We start from the raw sequence: 15,227 nt of genomic DNA on the forward strand, positions 1-15,227 counted from the left end.
AGTATCTGTCCAATCAGCACTCAGGCTGCTCAGTTCAGTTATAGGCATGGGTGTGGCTTCCTTTACTTCTGTCACTCCAGAGAGTAAAACATAAGGGCAAAGCCTCGTCCAGGCCACAGTCACATCACACCTTATGTAATTGTATCAGAATAAAGACACATTCATCCCCTATAGTAGAACCATGCAAGAAATTATTTAAAAAAACAAACAATGTTCTGCAAGGGTCGATACATACGCAGGAACACTAACTAAAGGGAACATCTGTGTAGTTCAGTGCCCCCCCAGAACATATGAGCTGAGAGTAATGGATAAAAACAAGGGGACAACTGCACCAATAAATAAATACAATTCTGCTTGATTATACCACGAGGTTGAAGACATTTGATGAACACTGACAATGCTATGAATTGCAGATATATAAGGTATATATTGCCCCCTTTTTGACACACACATATTGAGTTGGGCTTTGAAGGTGTGTAAATACTATCTGAACTTCCAAAAAGAAATATGCCAGAGGGGCTGCTGTAAGTTGCTATAGACAGTCACTATTTATTAGGCTGGTGGGGGGCTGTTTGAAATGCCTGGACCTGTCCCAAACCATATCCCCAAATCATTTTATTCAACCCCTCCATCACAGTCTTCCATGTTCAAATGAGGAGTTCTTGAAAGACCCTCTACTGTCCATGGTGGGCAGTGCACAAATTCCTCTGCAAATTCCACCCATTGGTTTATTCCTCTGTATTAGCAATTCTTTATGTCAAATGGGTGTTAATATTGTTTTCCCCTATTTCCCGTGTAGGTGCGGAACGCGTGATTACACTGAAGCTGGAAATTCCTGGCTCAATGCCGCCGCTCATTCAGGAAATGTTGGAGAATTCGGAGGGGCTCGAGGCCTCCGCACCCAGTCCGACCGAGGACACAACAGAGCACAGTCACTGCATCTCACCCAGCTCTGAGGAGGAGGAGCACGTTAGTAAATGTGCACAGGTTCAATAGGACATCTCCCCTCTACTCCAGACATTCCCACCATGAGAAGCGCACAGGGATGGAAAGCAAAGAGCATCATTTTTTTCCACTGCTGACTTTGCAGACTTGACGTTACGTTAAACCCCCTCCCCCCAAAAGACCAAGTTTGTTCTCATTTATATAAGCCTATTTACTGTTGCTGTTTACATTCTTGACTTCTTTGGACTCTTATTAGAAGCAAAGAAAAACAAAAAAAAAACACTAAAGCAGCCGTTTTACAGAACAAGAAAGATAGCGTTTATTTTCTCTTCCGATCAGCAGACTGCATGATCTTTGAAGATTGCTTGTGAAAAAAACAAAAAGTTGACTATTCTGGAGATCTTGTACATATTTACTGTTCTGTCCTCTTTGCTGGATATTTGGTGCTTTCCTTCTGTCTCGCAAACATGAAGGTAACAAAACGGACTGTCGTCCATGTCCAGAGGAGATCCCTTAGTTACGATGAAATTCCTCTCTATCCACACGACCTTTGCTGCTTTTACTCCGTATCGCCTACCTTAGCCGTGTGAGGAAACGATCACTGCATTATCTGAAGAGTTTGCTATCAGAGCAACTGCCTGTTCCGCTTAGAGGAAATGTCATTGTAAAACTGTCAGTCACTTTATAACGGGCAGATGAGATGCGACGGAGCAGCGAGCTCCAGTTGCATTACTGCAGTAACGAGAGCCTCCGAGGCACTTTCCAGTGTTACATTGTTTTCATGTTTACTCGTCACAAGCCATTAGAAAGATGTTTGTATGTCATTCACTACTTTGAGAGGTTATAGCATATGAGATCCCTGAATGAAACACGGTCGTTCCCAGGAAAAAAAAAAAGGTCTTGCTTGCACACAAGCCTACAACCCTATACACAGGTCTGATTATTCTCACAAAGGCAAAAAGTTTGTGCTGGCATTTATCAGGTGACAGTTGCATGGAGCAGTGTTTTGCCTGATAAGCACTTTCACAGACATCTGCAGGCAACTTACATGCAAGTGAATAGAAAGAGGGTTTGGGCACTATGTGGTCTATAAACACTGAACCCAAAATCACCCCGTGTGCCATCATCCTTAATCGATTCGGTGGCTAAAACATAGATTGCTCCAATGTTAGTGCGCATCAGCTGAAAAGTGACGAGACATCGCTGAATTCAAATTCCGAAGCATGCATCACTTCCTGTTCTGTAGGGCAGCTTCCTGTTCCGGTGAGGTAACTCAGATGCTTCATATCTTGCTCATTACATAGGAGTTGCTTGAACATTAGCACAGACTTGCAGGAGTGTAAGCACCAAGCAGTCTCTTCCAGTTGACGCACAATCTGGCCAAAAATCACCAAAACTGCAACTGCCTTTTTAACTCAAGTTCCAAGCAGGAAATCTGCTTCCCCCCCCCCCCTTTTAAACCCCCCGTTTGGATCACAGTGAGTGTTGCCACCGTAGAAGAGTTCACACAGTACAAATGTGGTTGTAGGTCTCATATAAAGCACTAGTGGATTTTCTTGGGATATTTTAGCAAGTCTGTGATGTGACTTCACTGGCTCCGTTTGTACATTGAGATTGTTTAACGATGCTTTCTATGTTCATATACTGTTTACCTTTTTTCCATGGAGTCTCCTGGCAAAGAATAAAATATATTTATTTTAAAACTTTCCACGTATTTTATTATTAGCAAACTAAAGTAAAACAGACAGCTTTTTACTATATATTTTTTTTTTTAATGTTTAAACTTCATTTCAAAAAGCGGTTTTGCCATTTTTTCTTTTTTTTTTTTTTCCGTTTTTTTTCTTTAGTTCATCCGGGACAATTAAAATGTGCGCTTCAGCGCGGCAGTCTAAAACATTTCTACAAGCCAAATTGAGACAAATACGTGACATTTCAATGAGTAAAAAAGAGCATAAAACTGTATGTGTAACAACAAAATGTTAAAATGTTCTACACAATAATAAAAACCATCAATTACATCATCACATAAAATAAGACAATGTACAAAAGTCTGCGGGGGGGTGGGACAAAAGGGACTACACAAGATACTTGTTGGGGGAGGGGGAAATGGTTTGTGCTCGTCGGGCACATAATTAAAACATAGCAAAATCGTCTTCATCGTCGGACTCTGCAAAATATTTGACTTCTTTCCTTGCCCGGCCAGGCCTTTGCCTCGACGTGTTGGTCTCAGAGGCGACTTCTGTAGGGAAGAGATCATCATCGGAATCCTGCTCAAATGAGGCTTTCTTGGATTTCTGCAATGAAAACAGCCGACTCAATGACTGGATCCCAGGAAAGGTTATGACACTGATACAGACAAATAAATACAGGTGGATTGTTGTATAAATCCCTATGAGGAGGGTGCAAGGTGTAGAACTGATTATTTTGTGCTGCAAAGAACATAAGGACTATGGGGGGAGGGGCAGGAGGTATAGGGGGCTTCATGGGGCCCAAATAAAGAGCAATTTCAACATCTATTAGTAAAACAGCAATTTCTGGGGCCCTAAAATGAATTTGCCGTGGAGCCCAGTAACATCTAGTTATGCCACAGGTGAAAAGTTTGCTCCAACTATTGCTCTACTTGTACCAATCAAACATCCTACAAGATCAGCAGGACATAACACGGGAGTTTAGCAGGAGCTGTAAATGTGCAAGAGAACTGGTAGTGATGGTGGAATTGTGGGTAGAAGAGCTACAGGACAGAGCAGTGATCTTACTTTGCCTGAAGATGCAGGTTTTGTGGGTTTTTTCCCAGAATTGTATCCGCCTTCATTTTCTGAACCAGATGTTTTTCGTTTCCTTCCTCTTCCTTTTGCTGAAATGAAAAAAATTTGGGATTGAATGTTTCACCAAATGCACACATGGCAGGTAAGAGAAAGGGGATTTTATCATCAGTAAATGGGAAAACAGAAGCCTAAAAAAAAGCAAGGAAGGGCAACAATATTTTTAAAGGAGAAGGAAAGCTCCAATAGTTTATTGCCAACAGATTAGTCACAATAGTGCAAGCTAGAACGCTATATTTATTCTGCAGAATGCTTTACCATACCTGAGTAAACAGCTCTAGACACTGTCTCTGTTTGCTTAGGATAGAAGCTGCCATATAAGCTTGGTATTACATCACATACTGCCTGAGTCTCTCCCTGCTCACTTACAACTCTGAGCTCAGATTACAGCAGGGATGGGAAGAGGAGCAAACTGAGCATGCTCAAGCCCTAGCCCTAGAGGTGTATGCTAAAAAGAGGAAGTCTGATACAGAAGCCCATGTGTAAACAATGAAGGAAAGAAATGTGGTGTTTCTTTTGACAGAGGAGCAGCATTACTTTATGGGTTTACTGGTGTATTTATATAGACCTTTCAGATAAAGCTTATTTCATTGTAGCCTTTTCTTCTCCTTTAAATGTGTGTCCTTGTGGGGCCCATATTTAGTCGTTTGGTACAATGCAAAGTTCATGCAGCAAGTTAATGTTTTGCCATCCACATTTCAGCTGAGTGTTTGTAGCAATGCTGATTTAAACGGAGCCTTTTACCTTGCCAGCAGGGGAGAAGGTTTTTTTGTGTTTGCAGAGTGGATTTCATTGTATTCCTATGACTGTGCCTTACAAACATGGCAGCCCTTACCTGTGTTATTAAGACTGTCGCTTATCTGTCCTGCTTTATGGATAAAGTCACACAAGTGGTGGCTCCTCCATATGAGAACTACTCTTATATACAGTATCTGTGTAGAACGTAGAAGCCTCGGGGCTGTGACACACACAGTATGTGCTACTAATGAGCAGTGTTGCTTCTAATGAAATAAAGGTGAAGGGGTTTCAGTAGCTCTGGCAGAACAGCCCTGGGACATCACACGACTGAGTCACATCAACTCCAGTTACTTCTCTTCACGTACAGCCTCCCTTCATCAGGATACAATTCTTAGTGCACTAGCCCATTTAAACCCAACTTCCCACAACTTCTTTTCCCATCATGCAACTTTCCACAGTATTTAACCCTTATGTGGAATACAGGAATACTTATTAATTAAATTCAAAATGTGAAAAAACAGTTTACAAAATAGTCAAGTGCAGTCCATATTAAGATAATAAATATTGTGTATAAAAACTTTTTACTCTAGGGGATTATGTAATAAAAGGCACTAAGTTTGCCCAGGAGCTGTAACCCATATCAACCAATCAGCGGGTAGCACTCTCTGGTCACCTGTTTAAAAGTAAGCATCTTATTGGTTGCTATCTGTTACTGCACCTGAGCAAACATAGTGCCTTTCATTAAATAAGGGGGAGGGGGGTTGATCTTTATACGGATACACTGTAAAAATATATTGGGGACGGTGTCTTTTACTCAAATACATGATGATTCTTTAAGCCACGGGAGGAACAAAAGAAAATGACTACAGGCCCCCATACACGGGCTGATAAAAGCTTCACTCAGACCAAGTCGACAGCTTATTGGCCCGTGTGTAGAGCCCCCCGACAGGCTCCCCCATTGATATGTGACCGAAAGTCAGCCAGATGCCGATCAGACAGGTTAAAAACTCCCATCGGATCATGGCTGCATTATTTAGTTGACATGGTCCTGCAATCCGACCGCCCGTTTGGCCTCCATTCTGATTGTTGGGCACTAGGGCCCACGATCAGATCAGCCCGATATCGCCCACTTTAATGTGACGTATCAGGGAGAGATCCACTCGTTTGGCAACATCGCCCAATCAGTGTATTATCTATTAGAGCTCAATCATGGGAATCTGGTCTATTGCTTTATTTTCATGCCTTAATTAATAGAACATTGTGAGATGAATGAACTTTTTCTCTATGCAGCTCTGGGATCAGTGGGGTGCACTTTCTAACATGGAGCAAATTTGTCCTTGTGCAGTAACCCATGGCAACCAATCATATTTTTATCTTTAACAAATCTTCCTGCAGCTGCTTGAACAAAGCAAATGATTGGCTGCTAAGGGTTAATGGCCAGAGGCAAGTTTGCAGGTGTCAGTGTATGAGCCCTAGTGACTCTAATAACAGGGAAGCACAGGAGCAGGTTATTAGTAACTGACATTAATTAGTAACATATTAGTAACGAACAGGCACCAGACAATTTAAATGAAGATAAATAATTATGTCCCCAATTGAAATCCTTATTGGCACTCACATGGAATCACACTGAATGAAGCTATGAGATAAAAATATTTAGTTTAGTTAGTGTAGAACGAAAAACAAAAAGAGAAATTAAACTTTTAAATTGCTAAGACTTTATTAAGAAATAACCTACCGAAACTCCGCTTGCGCTCCTCTTCAGAAAAGGTCATGCGGCACTCGATTTCTCCTCCCTGGCTATTTCCTATAAGGAGGAGAAATCGAGCACCGCACAATGGATCTCCTTTTCTGAAGAGGAGTGCAAGCGGAGTTTTGGGAAGTAAATTTCTTAATACTTATCGATTTAAAAATTTAATTTGTCTTTTTTTTTTTTTTTTCATTCTATACTAACAAATTAAAAAAAATTGATGTTACCGTTTCTTTAATTTGAATAAGAGACTGGAATATGAACAGGAGAGGCCTGAATAGTAAGATGAGTAATAAAAGGTAGTAATAATAATACATTTGTAGCCTTAAAGAGCATTTGTTATTTTTTATAATGGGTCAGTGACCCCCATCTGAAAATTGAAATAAGAAAAGAGCAAGGCAAACAACTCAAACTATATAAATAATGAAGACAAATTCCAAAGCTGCAAGGAATTGGACATTGTATAACATACAAAAATTTCCCTCAAAGGTGAACCACCCTAAGAGAAGCTCATTTAGTTGCCTGAATCATTTTATAAAAAAAGAGAGTGCAGCATTGACTAAATGTGTTTTGAATCTATTGAGTGAGGAAGTGGGTCACAAAGGACCCAGAACAACATGTGGTGCTGAGGGAACAGAAGGTAACGACAAGCTACTGCTGCCCCCACGAAATGAAGAGAACACTGGAAGCAGAATTCCACAGTGGGACAGAGTATCTATTGTACTACACCATCATGTGGACGGATATAGATAAGCAGAGATACGGGGGGGGGGGGGTAGAGGGGTGCCCCATATAAGTGCCAGACCTGTACTCCCCCAAGCTAAAATAGCACTCACCTTTGGGTGTTGCAGATTTCTTTGATGAACCAAAGTCTAATAAATCACAATCAGAATTCAACGACGTCTCAGACTTCTTTGGCTTAGGCGGCCGTTTTGGTTTAGGGCCGTCTGACAATGTTTTTGCTATAACGGGAAAATAACGACAGTCTTAATCAGTGCACAAGATAGAAAGAATCAAACAAGAGTTGCCTCCCACAAGCTTTTGTTATGGTTATACGCAGGGCCGCCATCAGGGGGTCACAGGGGGGACAGTTGTCCCGGGCCCCGCAGGGTTTTGTGTCTAAGGGCCCCCTGCTTTCAGTGTGCTGCCAGCTTCAGAAAATAGGACACAGCAGCTCCCTGCACGGAAGCTTTTCACCTATTGAGATTTCCTGTACCCTCATTGGTCCTTTAAGAAGAAGTCCCCGTAAATCTGCATTGGGATTGGATCCCCTTACTCAATCCCTTTAAAGCTTTACCAGGACTTATTCTAATTTTTTTTTACATGCAGGGGGGCCACTGATCACCAATGGCTTTTTATAACTTGTGGTGGGGGCCCCAGGCCATCTATTTTTTTTTTTACTTGTAAAAGGGGGGCCCTGGCACCAAAGTTTTTTTTAACTTATAAGGGGGCCTGACCATCATCAATAGCTTTTTATAACGTGTGTGTGTGTGGGGGGGGGGTTACCTTTTTTAGCACTGACGTCTGTGTGGAGTGGGCAGGATCTGGGGTGGGGCCTGGGGGCCCTGAAAATTTTGTTATACGGGGCCCCGTGATTTCTAATGGCGGCCCTGGATAACTTATACGGCAGACAAGAGATCATGCCTCAGGAAAGAATGCAGGTTTTCCCATTAAAACAAGTACCAACGTTCATTTCAATAGGAATTGGGTTTATTATGATTTACTTTCCATCAAATGGAATTTACCAAAGGCTGCACAGTGTCTGGGATTTATACCAATATAAAAGTATAACACAAGTTCAACTGATTTTTCAGTTGAATTTGGAAACCTTAGAGGCACAAAAATCTAGTAGCTTTCCTTAGATTATCAACAACCCGCAAAATGTAAGAAAGAATATTTAAGTTTTCCATGCCTACCTGGGCCACTTCCCATATGCACAATGGAATCGTATGAGCCTAATAAACAAACTTACATTTCTTGCTAGAACCTTTACTTGCTGATTTTTCTGAAGATTTAAAAACGAATGAGGAAAACGGTACATCGTCATCATCGTCTTCATCGCTGTTATATCTGGTGGATTCTTAAACAAAAGGAAGAAATGTATGAAAACTTTTTCTGTTTCACTATATGGGGGCAATTAAATATGTCTGTAGAAAGGGTAAAACCACCCCCTTCCCCAAATACCTGCAATTGTTCCTTTCTGTTCAACTGGAACTACCTAAAAGCTCCAGCATTGGCTGTTTTAGGCAACTGTCACATGGCATAGTCCTAAATGTGTAATTTTACGTACATACAGGAGGCAGTTACAGGTCCGCCATGGCCTGCTGAAGACCATACAGATGGACAATTTGGGAGATGTGTATCCTATGGCTATAGGAAATATGACTACATTATTATGATGCAAAATCTGTCCCAGCTTAAAGTGATACTGTCATGGGAAAACATGTTTTTTTTCCCCAAAATGCATCAGTTAATAGTGCTGCTCCAGCAGAATTTTTCACTGAAATCTATTTTTCAAAAGAGCAAACAGATTTTTTTATATTCAGTTTTGAAATCTAACATGGGGCTAGACATATTGTCAGTTTCCCAGCTGCCCCAGTCATGTGACTTGTGCTCTGATAAACTTCAGTCAATCTTTACTGCTATACTGCAAATTGGAGTGATTATCACCCCCTCCTCCCAGTAGTGCATCAGCAGAACAATGAGAAGGTAACCAGATAACAGCTCCCTAACACAAGATAACAGCACCCTGGTAGATCTAAGAACAACACTCAATAGTAAAATCCAAGTCCCACTGAGACTGATTCAGTTACATTAAGTAGGAGAAATAACAGCCTGCCAGAAAGTAGTTCCATCCTAAAATGCAGGCAGAAGTCACATGACTGAGGGCAGCTGGGAAACTGACAATATGTCTAGTCCCATGTCAAATTTCAAAATTGTATATAAAAAAAATATCTGTTTGCTCTTTTAAGAATTGGATTTCAGCGCAGAATTCTGCTGGAGCAGCACTACTAACCGATGCGTTTTGAAAAAAACATGTTTTCCCATGACTATCCCTTTAAATATACTGTAAATGGTCTTTTTTTGAAGTTTATCAAATACTTGTATTAGTAGTAGTATCTGTCACACCCTACTCCATTCCTCCCTCTATGCACGGAGGGCAAGTAATTCATCCAAACCATCCATTGCTTGATTACTTACCTTTCGCACTAGATCCTTTGCTAGTTGGCTTTTCTGTAGATTTGAAGGAATTTGAGGAGTACAGAGGGGAGGGTTCCTCATCATCATCACTGTTATATTTTGCAGGTTCTCAAAAAGAAAGTTATTGTATTTGTGTTAAAATGAAATAGTGATAGTAATATTCAGCATAAACTATCTGTATAATTAACCATATTTTTACACAAAACCTCGGATTTAAAAGAATGTATAAGGAAATAGGGGAATATTTTAGATTTCCTTAAAAAAACGTTTTTTGTATTGAATGGATATTTCTGAAGATGTACAAGCAAATTCCTATCTTTGAAAACCAACTGTTAACACAGAAACAGTCAGTCCTATCCTGGCACGTGTATCAATAGTGGACAATAATAAAAGGGCCACTGAATTCAATATCTATTCTTCTCTTACCTTTCTTACTAGATCCTTTGCCTGCTTTTTTCTCTGAAGTTTTTAAGGAGTATGAAGAGTATAGTGGGGAGGGTTCATCGTCATCATCATCATCGTCGTCACTGTTATATTTTGCAGCATCTTTTTTTAAAAAAAAAAATACATTTCTTTATCATTTTTATTCATGCATTTGAGGAGTAAGAGAAAATAAAAAATTGACATACCTTCTACTTTTTCTGAAAATGAAGAAGATGAAAAGATGTTGTCTTTTTTCTTTTGTGATTCTGAAGGCTTTCTACACAAAGCAAAGAATGGGTCTCATGAGAAAATGAATACCAGCTTTAAATGGCTGATCACAATGCATAGTTATGGTTTATATTGATATTTAACTATATCTCGGCTTACTGTGTGGCTGGGGTAGACTTGAAAGAAGGGAAATCATAGTCATCTTTTTCTTGACTGTCAGAGAGCACATCATCATCTTCATCCCGACTATTTGCAGCAGGAGAAGATGGCGGTTTTAAGTCATCAATATTATTATTATTGCGGGTAATGACACCTTCATCGTCATCATCGTCTGCATCTTCCTCTTCAGAGAAATCAAATGTGTACTTGGGTCTTTCAGCTAGGCAGAATTTAAGAGACATGAAGTTAGAAATAGGTATGGGATCCATGATTTGGAAAGCCATTATCAATATATATTAATCAAATACGTAAATTTTTTTTTTTTTTACAGGATTTTGTTATTTACCGTTAAATCTGTATCTCTGTAGTCTAAAGGGGGACACATGGACTATGGAGTTAAGCTCCACCCCTCCAGGAGGCAGGACACTTAATATTAATTAAGCGGGGTGCCACACAGGGCTTCTGTACACCATACAGAACCACTCAGTTTGTTCCAACTTAAAATAGAATATAAAAACATAAAACCAAAAGGCAACTATTTAGGAAGATCGGTAGCCCAGGTAGCCATCCTGGACGCGACCAACTGATTAATGGCTCGTCCAAAGGGCGGGAAGCCCTGTGTACTCATTTCGACTACAGAAAAACAAATTTAATGGTGAGTAACAAAATCCTGTTTTCTCTGTCGTCTTTAGGGGGACACAGGGCCCTATGGGGACTTAAAGCAGACCCAAAACAGCAAGGTGGGAAAGAGCCTAATTGATCAGTTATATTATTGTACAACGGATTGTAACAATGTGCACCCGAGGGAGGCCTCGGCTGATGCAAGGGTGTCAAGTCTGTAAAATTTGGTGAAAATGTGCACTGAGGACCAGGAGCAGTTGTCTAATCCAACTCGCAATGGTAGTCTTTGAGGCGGTTTGGCCTTTACGAGGTCCAGATGGTAGAACGAAGAGGGATTGAGTTCACCGGGCCTCTCCAGGTACCACCAGAGTGCACGGACTTCTTTCTAAACTACAAAGTGGCCTTTCTTTGTCATTTTTGGGTTCTGGACACAAGAATGGTACCACGATATCCTGATTAATATGGAAGGATGACACTACCTTTGGTAGGAATGGAACAGTCCGTAAAACTGTTTATCCTTGAAAAAGGAAAAACCAGGAAGGGAGGGTCGCAAGATAATGCACTCAGTTCAGATACTCTCCTGGTTGAGGAGATTGCCACTAGAAACACCACTTTCCAGGTAAGCCAAGTGTCAGAGATTGAGTTTAGTGATTCAAATGGCGTATCTAACAAAGGTCCCGAATCATGAGCTGTCCCTGTTTCATTCCTCGAATGACTGATTGAAGGGTTTCCATTTTGAATCGAACGGATTGTATGAACTTGTTCAGCTGTTTGAGGTCTAACACTAGTCTGAAGGATCAGTCCTTCTTTGGGACAATTAACAGATTGGAGTAAACCCCTGAGAATTTCTCTTGTGCTGGTACTGGTATGATAACTTCAGTTTGCTCCATCTTGGTAATACTTGCCAAGGGGTTTGTTTGTATTCCAATGTTTATGACCCTTGTCACTCGGTCCCTAGTCTCTTCCTGATCGTCTTCCTCCTCTCCCAAAGAAACATCAGATGGTGGTAAATCGCCTTCAGACTGTGAGGAGGCCTGATCAGCGGATGATCTGTTAGATGGAGTATGGAAGACAGCATCCTCCTTGGAAACATCTAATCATTTGCATTTACCGCTTGACCTGTGCCCAAGCTTGGCTAAGGCCTTTCCTAAATTGTCAGCTATGGCAGCTAGTCCTTGCAATGTTGCCAAGGATTGCAACAGCTGGATTGCCCAAAGTGCAGCTTGAGGCTCCTCTGCTTGGTTGGCTCCCGGTTCCTGGGACGTGCCCTCTAACAGGGTGCAGTGGGGTTGCCCCCTGGGGTAGACTTTGGCCCCTCCCACGCTGAACAGGACCTGCAGAGCGGCCCCTGGGTAGCTTTAACTGGCAGCTTGTGCAGGCAAAATGTCACCTGTGCTGTGGCGGGTACCTTTCCCCCGCCCGGGAGAATAGCCCCTCTCACCAACCTTCTGCCATTGGGACACCCTGGGTGGTAGATAGGTGTGCAAGGCCAAGCCCAGTACAGACCTGGGTAACAGTTGACAAAACAGGGAATGAGCCCAGCTGGAAGCTGATAGCAGTTGGAGGTGCCTGTGGTGAATGCTGACAGAGAAAAAATAATTTGCTTTTTCTCTGTAATAAAAAAAAACAGTACCTTGTGCTTGATTGTAACTAAGCCTACTTTTTAAACTGTTTAAATGATTTTTAGAAGACTTTAGGGATGAAGATCTGAATTACAGAAAGATCTCTTATACAAAAAGATATCTTATCCAGAAACCCCCAGGTCTCAAGCATTCTGGATAAAAGATTCAATAACGGTCTTTAAGGGTAGGGACACACTGGACGATTTGTCGCCAACGTTTTTAAAAAGCAAATCGAGGCGACATATCGCTCGTTTTGTCTCTGAACAAAAACAAATGAAAGACGCCAGCTCCTGTGCCCACAGCGCGTTTGTGAATCGCCTGTAGCTCCCTTTTCCGAGCGATTTATCAGAAATAGCATGTATTTAGAAAAGCACTGAAATCTCCTAGACACGCACACATATACAGATAAGTAGCAGCAATTGTATTCAAATTACAATGCGAACGCAATGACGCAAGAACGCAAGCACGTAAAGACGCCAGGTTACAGCGGGAAGCACAAACCGTTTCCGGTTTGGGTGGAGCACGTACCGCACAGAGTAATGGGATACAAATCACTCTGTGCTAATAGTCGCTGTGAATCGTCTGTTCAAAAAAGACGATCGTCTTGTCGCCGCGATTTACTTTTTTAAAACGTTGGCCACAAATCGTCCAGTGTGTCCTTACCCTAAATTGTTGTTGCAATACAACTTTCCTTTATTGGCGACATGGATTTCTCAGTTGCCATTGTATAGGAGTTAGGAACAGAAAAATTCAGTCCTATGTTGTGTACGTCTAGACCTTTCCCTTTAATGCCTCTGTATCTACTTTAGATTTACTTTGCCACCACCAGTCTGGTATCTCAATGTGAAGTCTAGAACAAATTCCCTCATTTTTATAAATAACAAATCCTGCATTGGCAACTATTTTATGATCAGATTTGTTATTCAGTAAAATGAGAGAATGGATGAAGGGTGTAAATACTGCAGACAAGTGGACTACAGGTAATAAATGACTCTTGAGCGTTCCTTCTCCATAAGTGCTGGCAACTTCCAGTGGAGGATCATTCAAGAATAATCTTGGCGTTTTTAGATCCTCTATAAAAGCCTGAGTGAGGCCTGCAGCTAACAGCTGTCAGTGGTTATGTGTTAGCGGTGAGGTTATTACTGCTCTATGGGAGTGCCCAGATAAGTTTTATTCACTGAACTGCACCATAAAACTCTGGATATGGACTATCATTGTTATGTTATGCAATCAAATTTTATTGAAATATTGTTCGGCAAAGGGAAATAAATATGCCAATTCTTTAAGGACAATGAAACCTAGAACTACTAGGGTTTGTCAAGTTGTTAGGTACTCCTAATTGATTCTAGTCACTAACCTCCTACCCCAGACTGGCACTCCTCTTCTTCAAAAAAAGGAGATTTTGTGTACTCACCGTTAAATCTTTTTCTCTTGGTCACTTGGGGGACACAGGGACAGTGGGGTATAGCTGGTACATCCAGGAGGGCAGGACACAACAGTAGGAAAAACTTAGCCCCTCCTCTACTGGCTATACCCCCAGCAGGCGGAGCTTAGATCAGTTTGTTCCAAAGTCAACAGGAAAAATTTAATTAACCGTAAAACCTACTATTAAACATGTCTAACGGAAAAATGAGGGCCTCAGTCCAGGGAGGGAAGCCCTGTGTCCCCCAAGTGACCAAGAGAAAAAGATTTAACGATGAGTACACAAAATCTCCTTTTCTCTAAGTCATCTTGGGGGACACAGGGACAGTGGGGACATACCAAAGCTGTCCCCTTAAATCTCCGGGAGGGAGAGTGAGGCCTAGGTGGAAGTAACCACAGCGGCTTGAAGCACCCTTCTGCCAAAGCGAGTGTCAGAAGCCACAAAGGTATCGAAATGGTAAAACTTTGAAAAGGAGTGGACAGAGGTCCACGTAGCTGCCTTGCACAGCTGTTCTGCTGATGCTTGGTTCCTGAACGCCCAGGACGTACTCATTCCCCTAGTAGAGTGGGCTGTGAGTCTAGATGGTGGCGTTCTTCCACGTGCCACGTAGGCTCGTTGAATCGCTTGCTTGATCCAGCGTGAAATGGATGATTTTGTGGCCGCGCCTCCTTGGTGGGGGCCTGAAGGAATGACAAGTAAGGAGTCCACTTTGCGAAAGTCCTGTACTCTGTGCAGGTAAAACTTCAGGGCTCTGACAGGATCCAGGGTATGTAGAGCCCTCTCCTTAGGATTGGAAGGTGAGGGACAAAAGGTCGGTATAGTAATCTCTTGGTTTAATTGAAAATCAGATACAACTGTAGGCAAAAAAGATGGAATGGTGCGTAAAACCGCCCTATCATGGTGAAAAATGAGGAAAGGTGGTTTGCATGACAGTGCGCCAAGCTCAGAAACACGTCTTGCAGTGGAAATGGCCAGAAAGAAGGTAGTTTTCCAGGTAAGCCAGAGAAGCGGTACGGATCCTAATGGCTCGAAAGGAGGGTCCGGGAGAGCTCGTAGAACTAGGGTGAGATCCCATAGAGGAGCTGGTGCTCGAACTGGAGCAGCCAAATTTGATACTCCCTGCATAAAAGTCTTGACGTCAGGTAGGAGAGCAATTCGTTTCTGAAAAAGGACAGATAAGGCAGAGACTTGTGACTTAAGAGAACCAAGGGATAGACCCATGGAAAGGCCCTCTTGCAGGAACTCAAGTATGTTCGGAATGGAGAATCGTTTGAACTGCTTCTTATGACTTACAC

General features: G+C 41.8%; 2 protein-coding genes across 4 annotated transcripts in view; one reads left to right on the top strand and one right to left on the bottom strand.

The window, feature by feature from the left end:
• Positions 1-1,229, top strand: part of rarb.L (retinoic acid receptor beta L homeolog) — a 620,347-nt gene extending 619,118 nt beyond the window's left edge. For both annotated transcript variants that reach the window (XM_041566005.1, XM_018267461.2), the window contains one exon: positions 800-1,229. In XM_041566005.1, coding sequence (XP_041421939.1) covers positions 800-996 — 197 coding nt within the window. In that variant the 3' untranslated portion in view covers positions 997-1,229. The remainder of the gene's footprint in view (positions 1-799) is intronic.
• Positions 1,230-1,239: 10 nt separating this feature from the next.
• Positions 1,240-15,227, bottom strand: part of top2b.L (DNA topoisomerase II beta L homeolog) — a 51,363-nt gene continuing 37,375 nt past the window's right edge. The window contains exons 31-38 of one of the 2 annotated variants that reach the window (XM_018267449.2): positions 10,267-10,486; positions 10,086-10,156; positions 9,883-10,002; positions 9,457-9,564; positions 8,228-8,335; positions 7,092-7,217; positions 3,702-3,799; positions 1,240-3,239 (exon numbers count right to left, since the gene is read on the bottom strand). In XM_018267449.2, the coding sequence (XP_018122938.1) occupies positions 3,078-3,239; positions 3,702-3,799; positions 7,092-7,217; positions 8,228-8,335; positions 9,457-9,564; positions 9,883-10,002; positions 10,086-10,156; positions 10,267-10,486 (1,013 nt within the window). In that variant the 3' untranslated portion in view covers positions 1,240-3,077. Of the gene's footprint in view, positions 3,240-3,701; positions 3,800-7,091; positions 7,218-8,227; positions 8,336-9,456; positions 9,565-9,882; positions 10,003-10,085; positions 10,157-10,266; positions 10,487-15,227 lie in introns of those variants that run through there. The other variant, XM_018267451.2, reaches the window with a different exon arrangement.

This window comes from Xenopus laevis, chromosome 6L, assembly GCF_017654675.1.
Source record: "Xenopus laevis strain J_2021 chromosome 6L, Xenopus_laevis_v10.1, whole genome shotgun sequence".
Lineage (NCBI taxonomy): Eukaryota > Metazoa > Chordata > Amphibia > Anura > Pipidae > Xenopus > Xenopus laevis.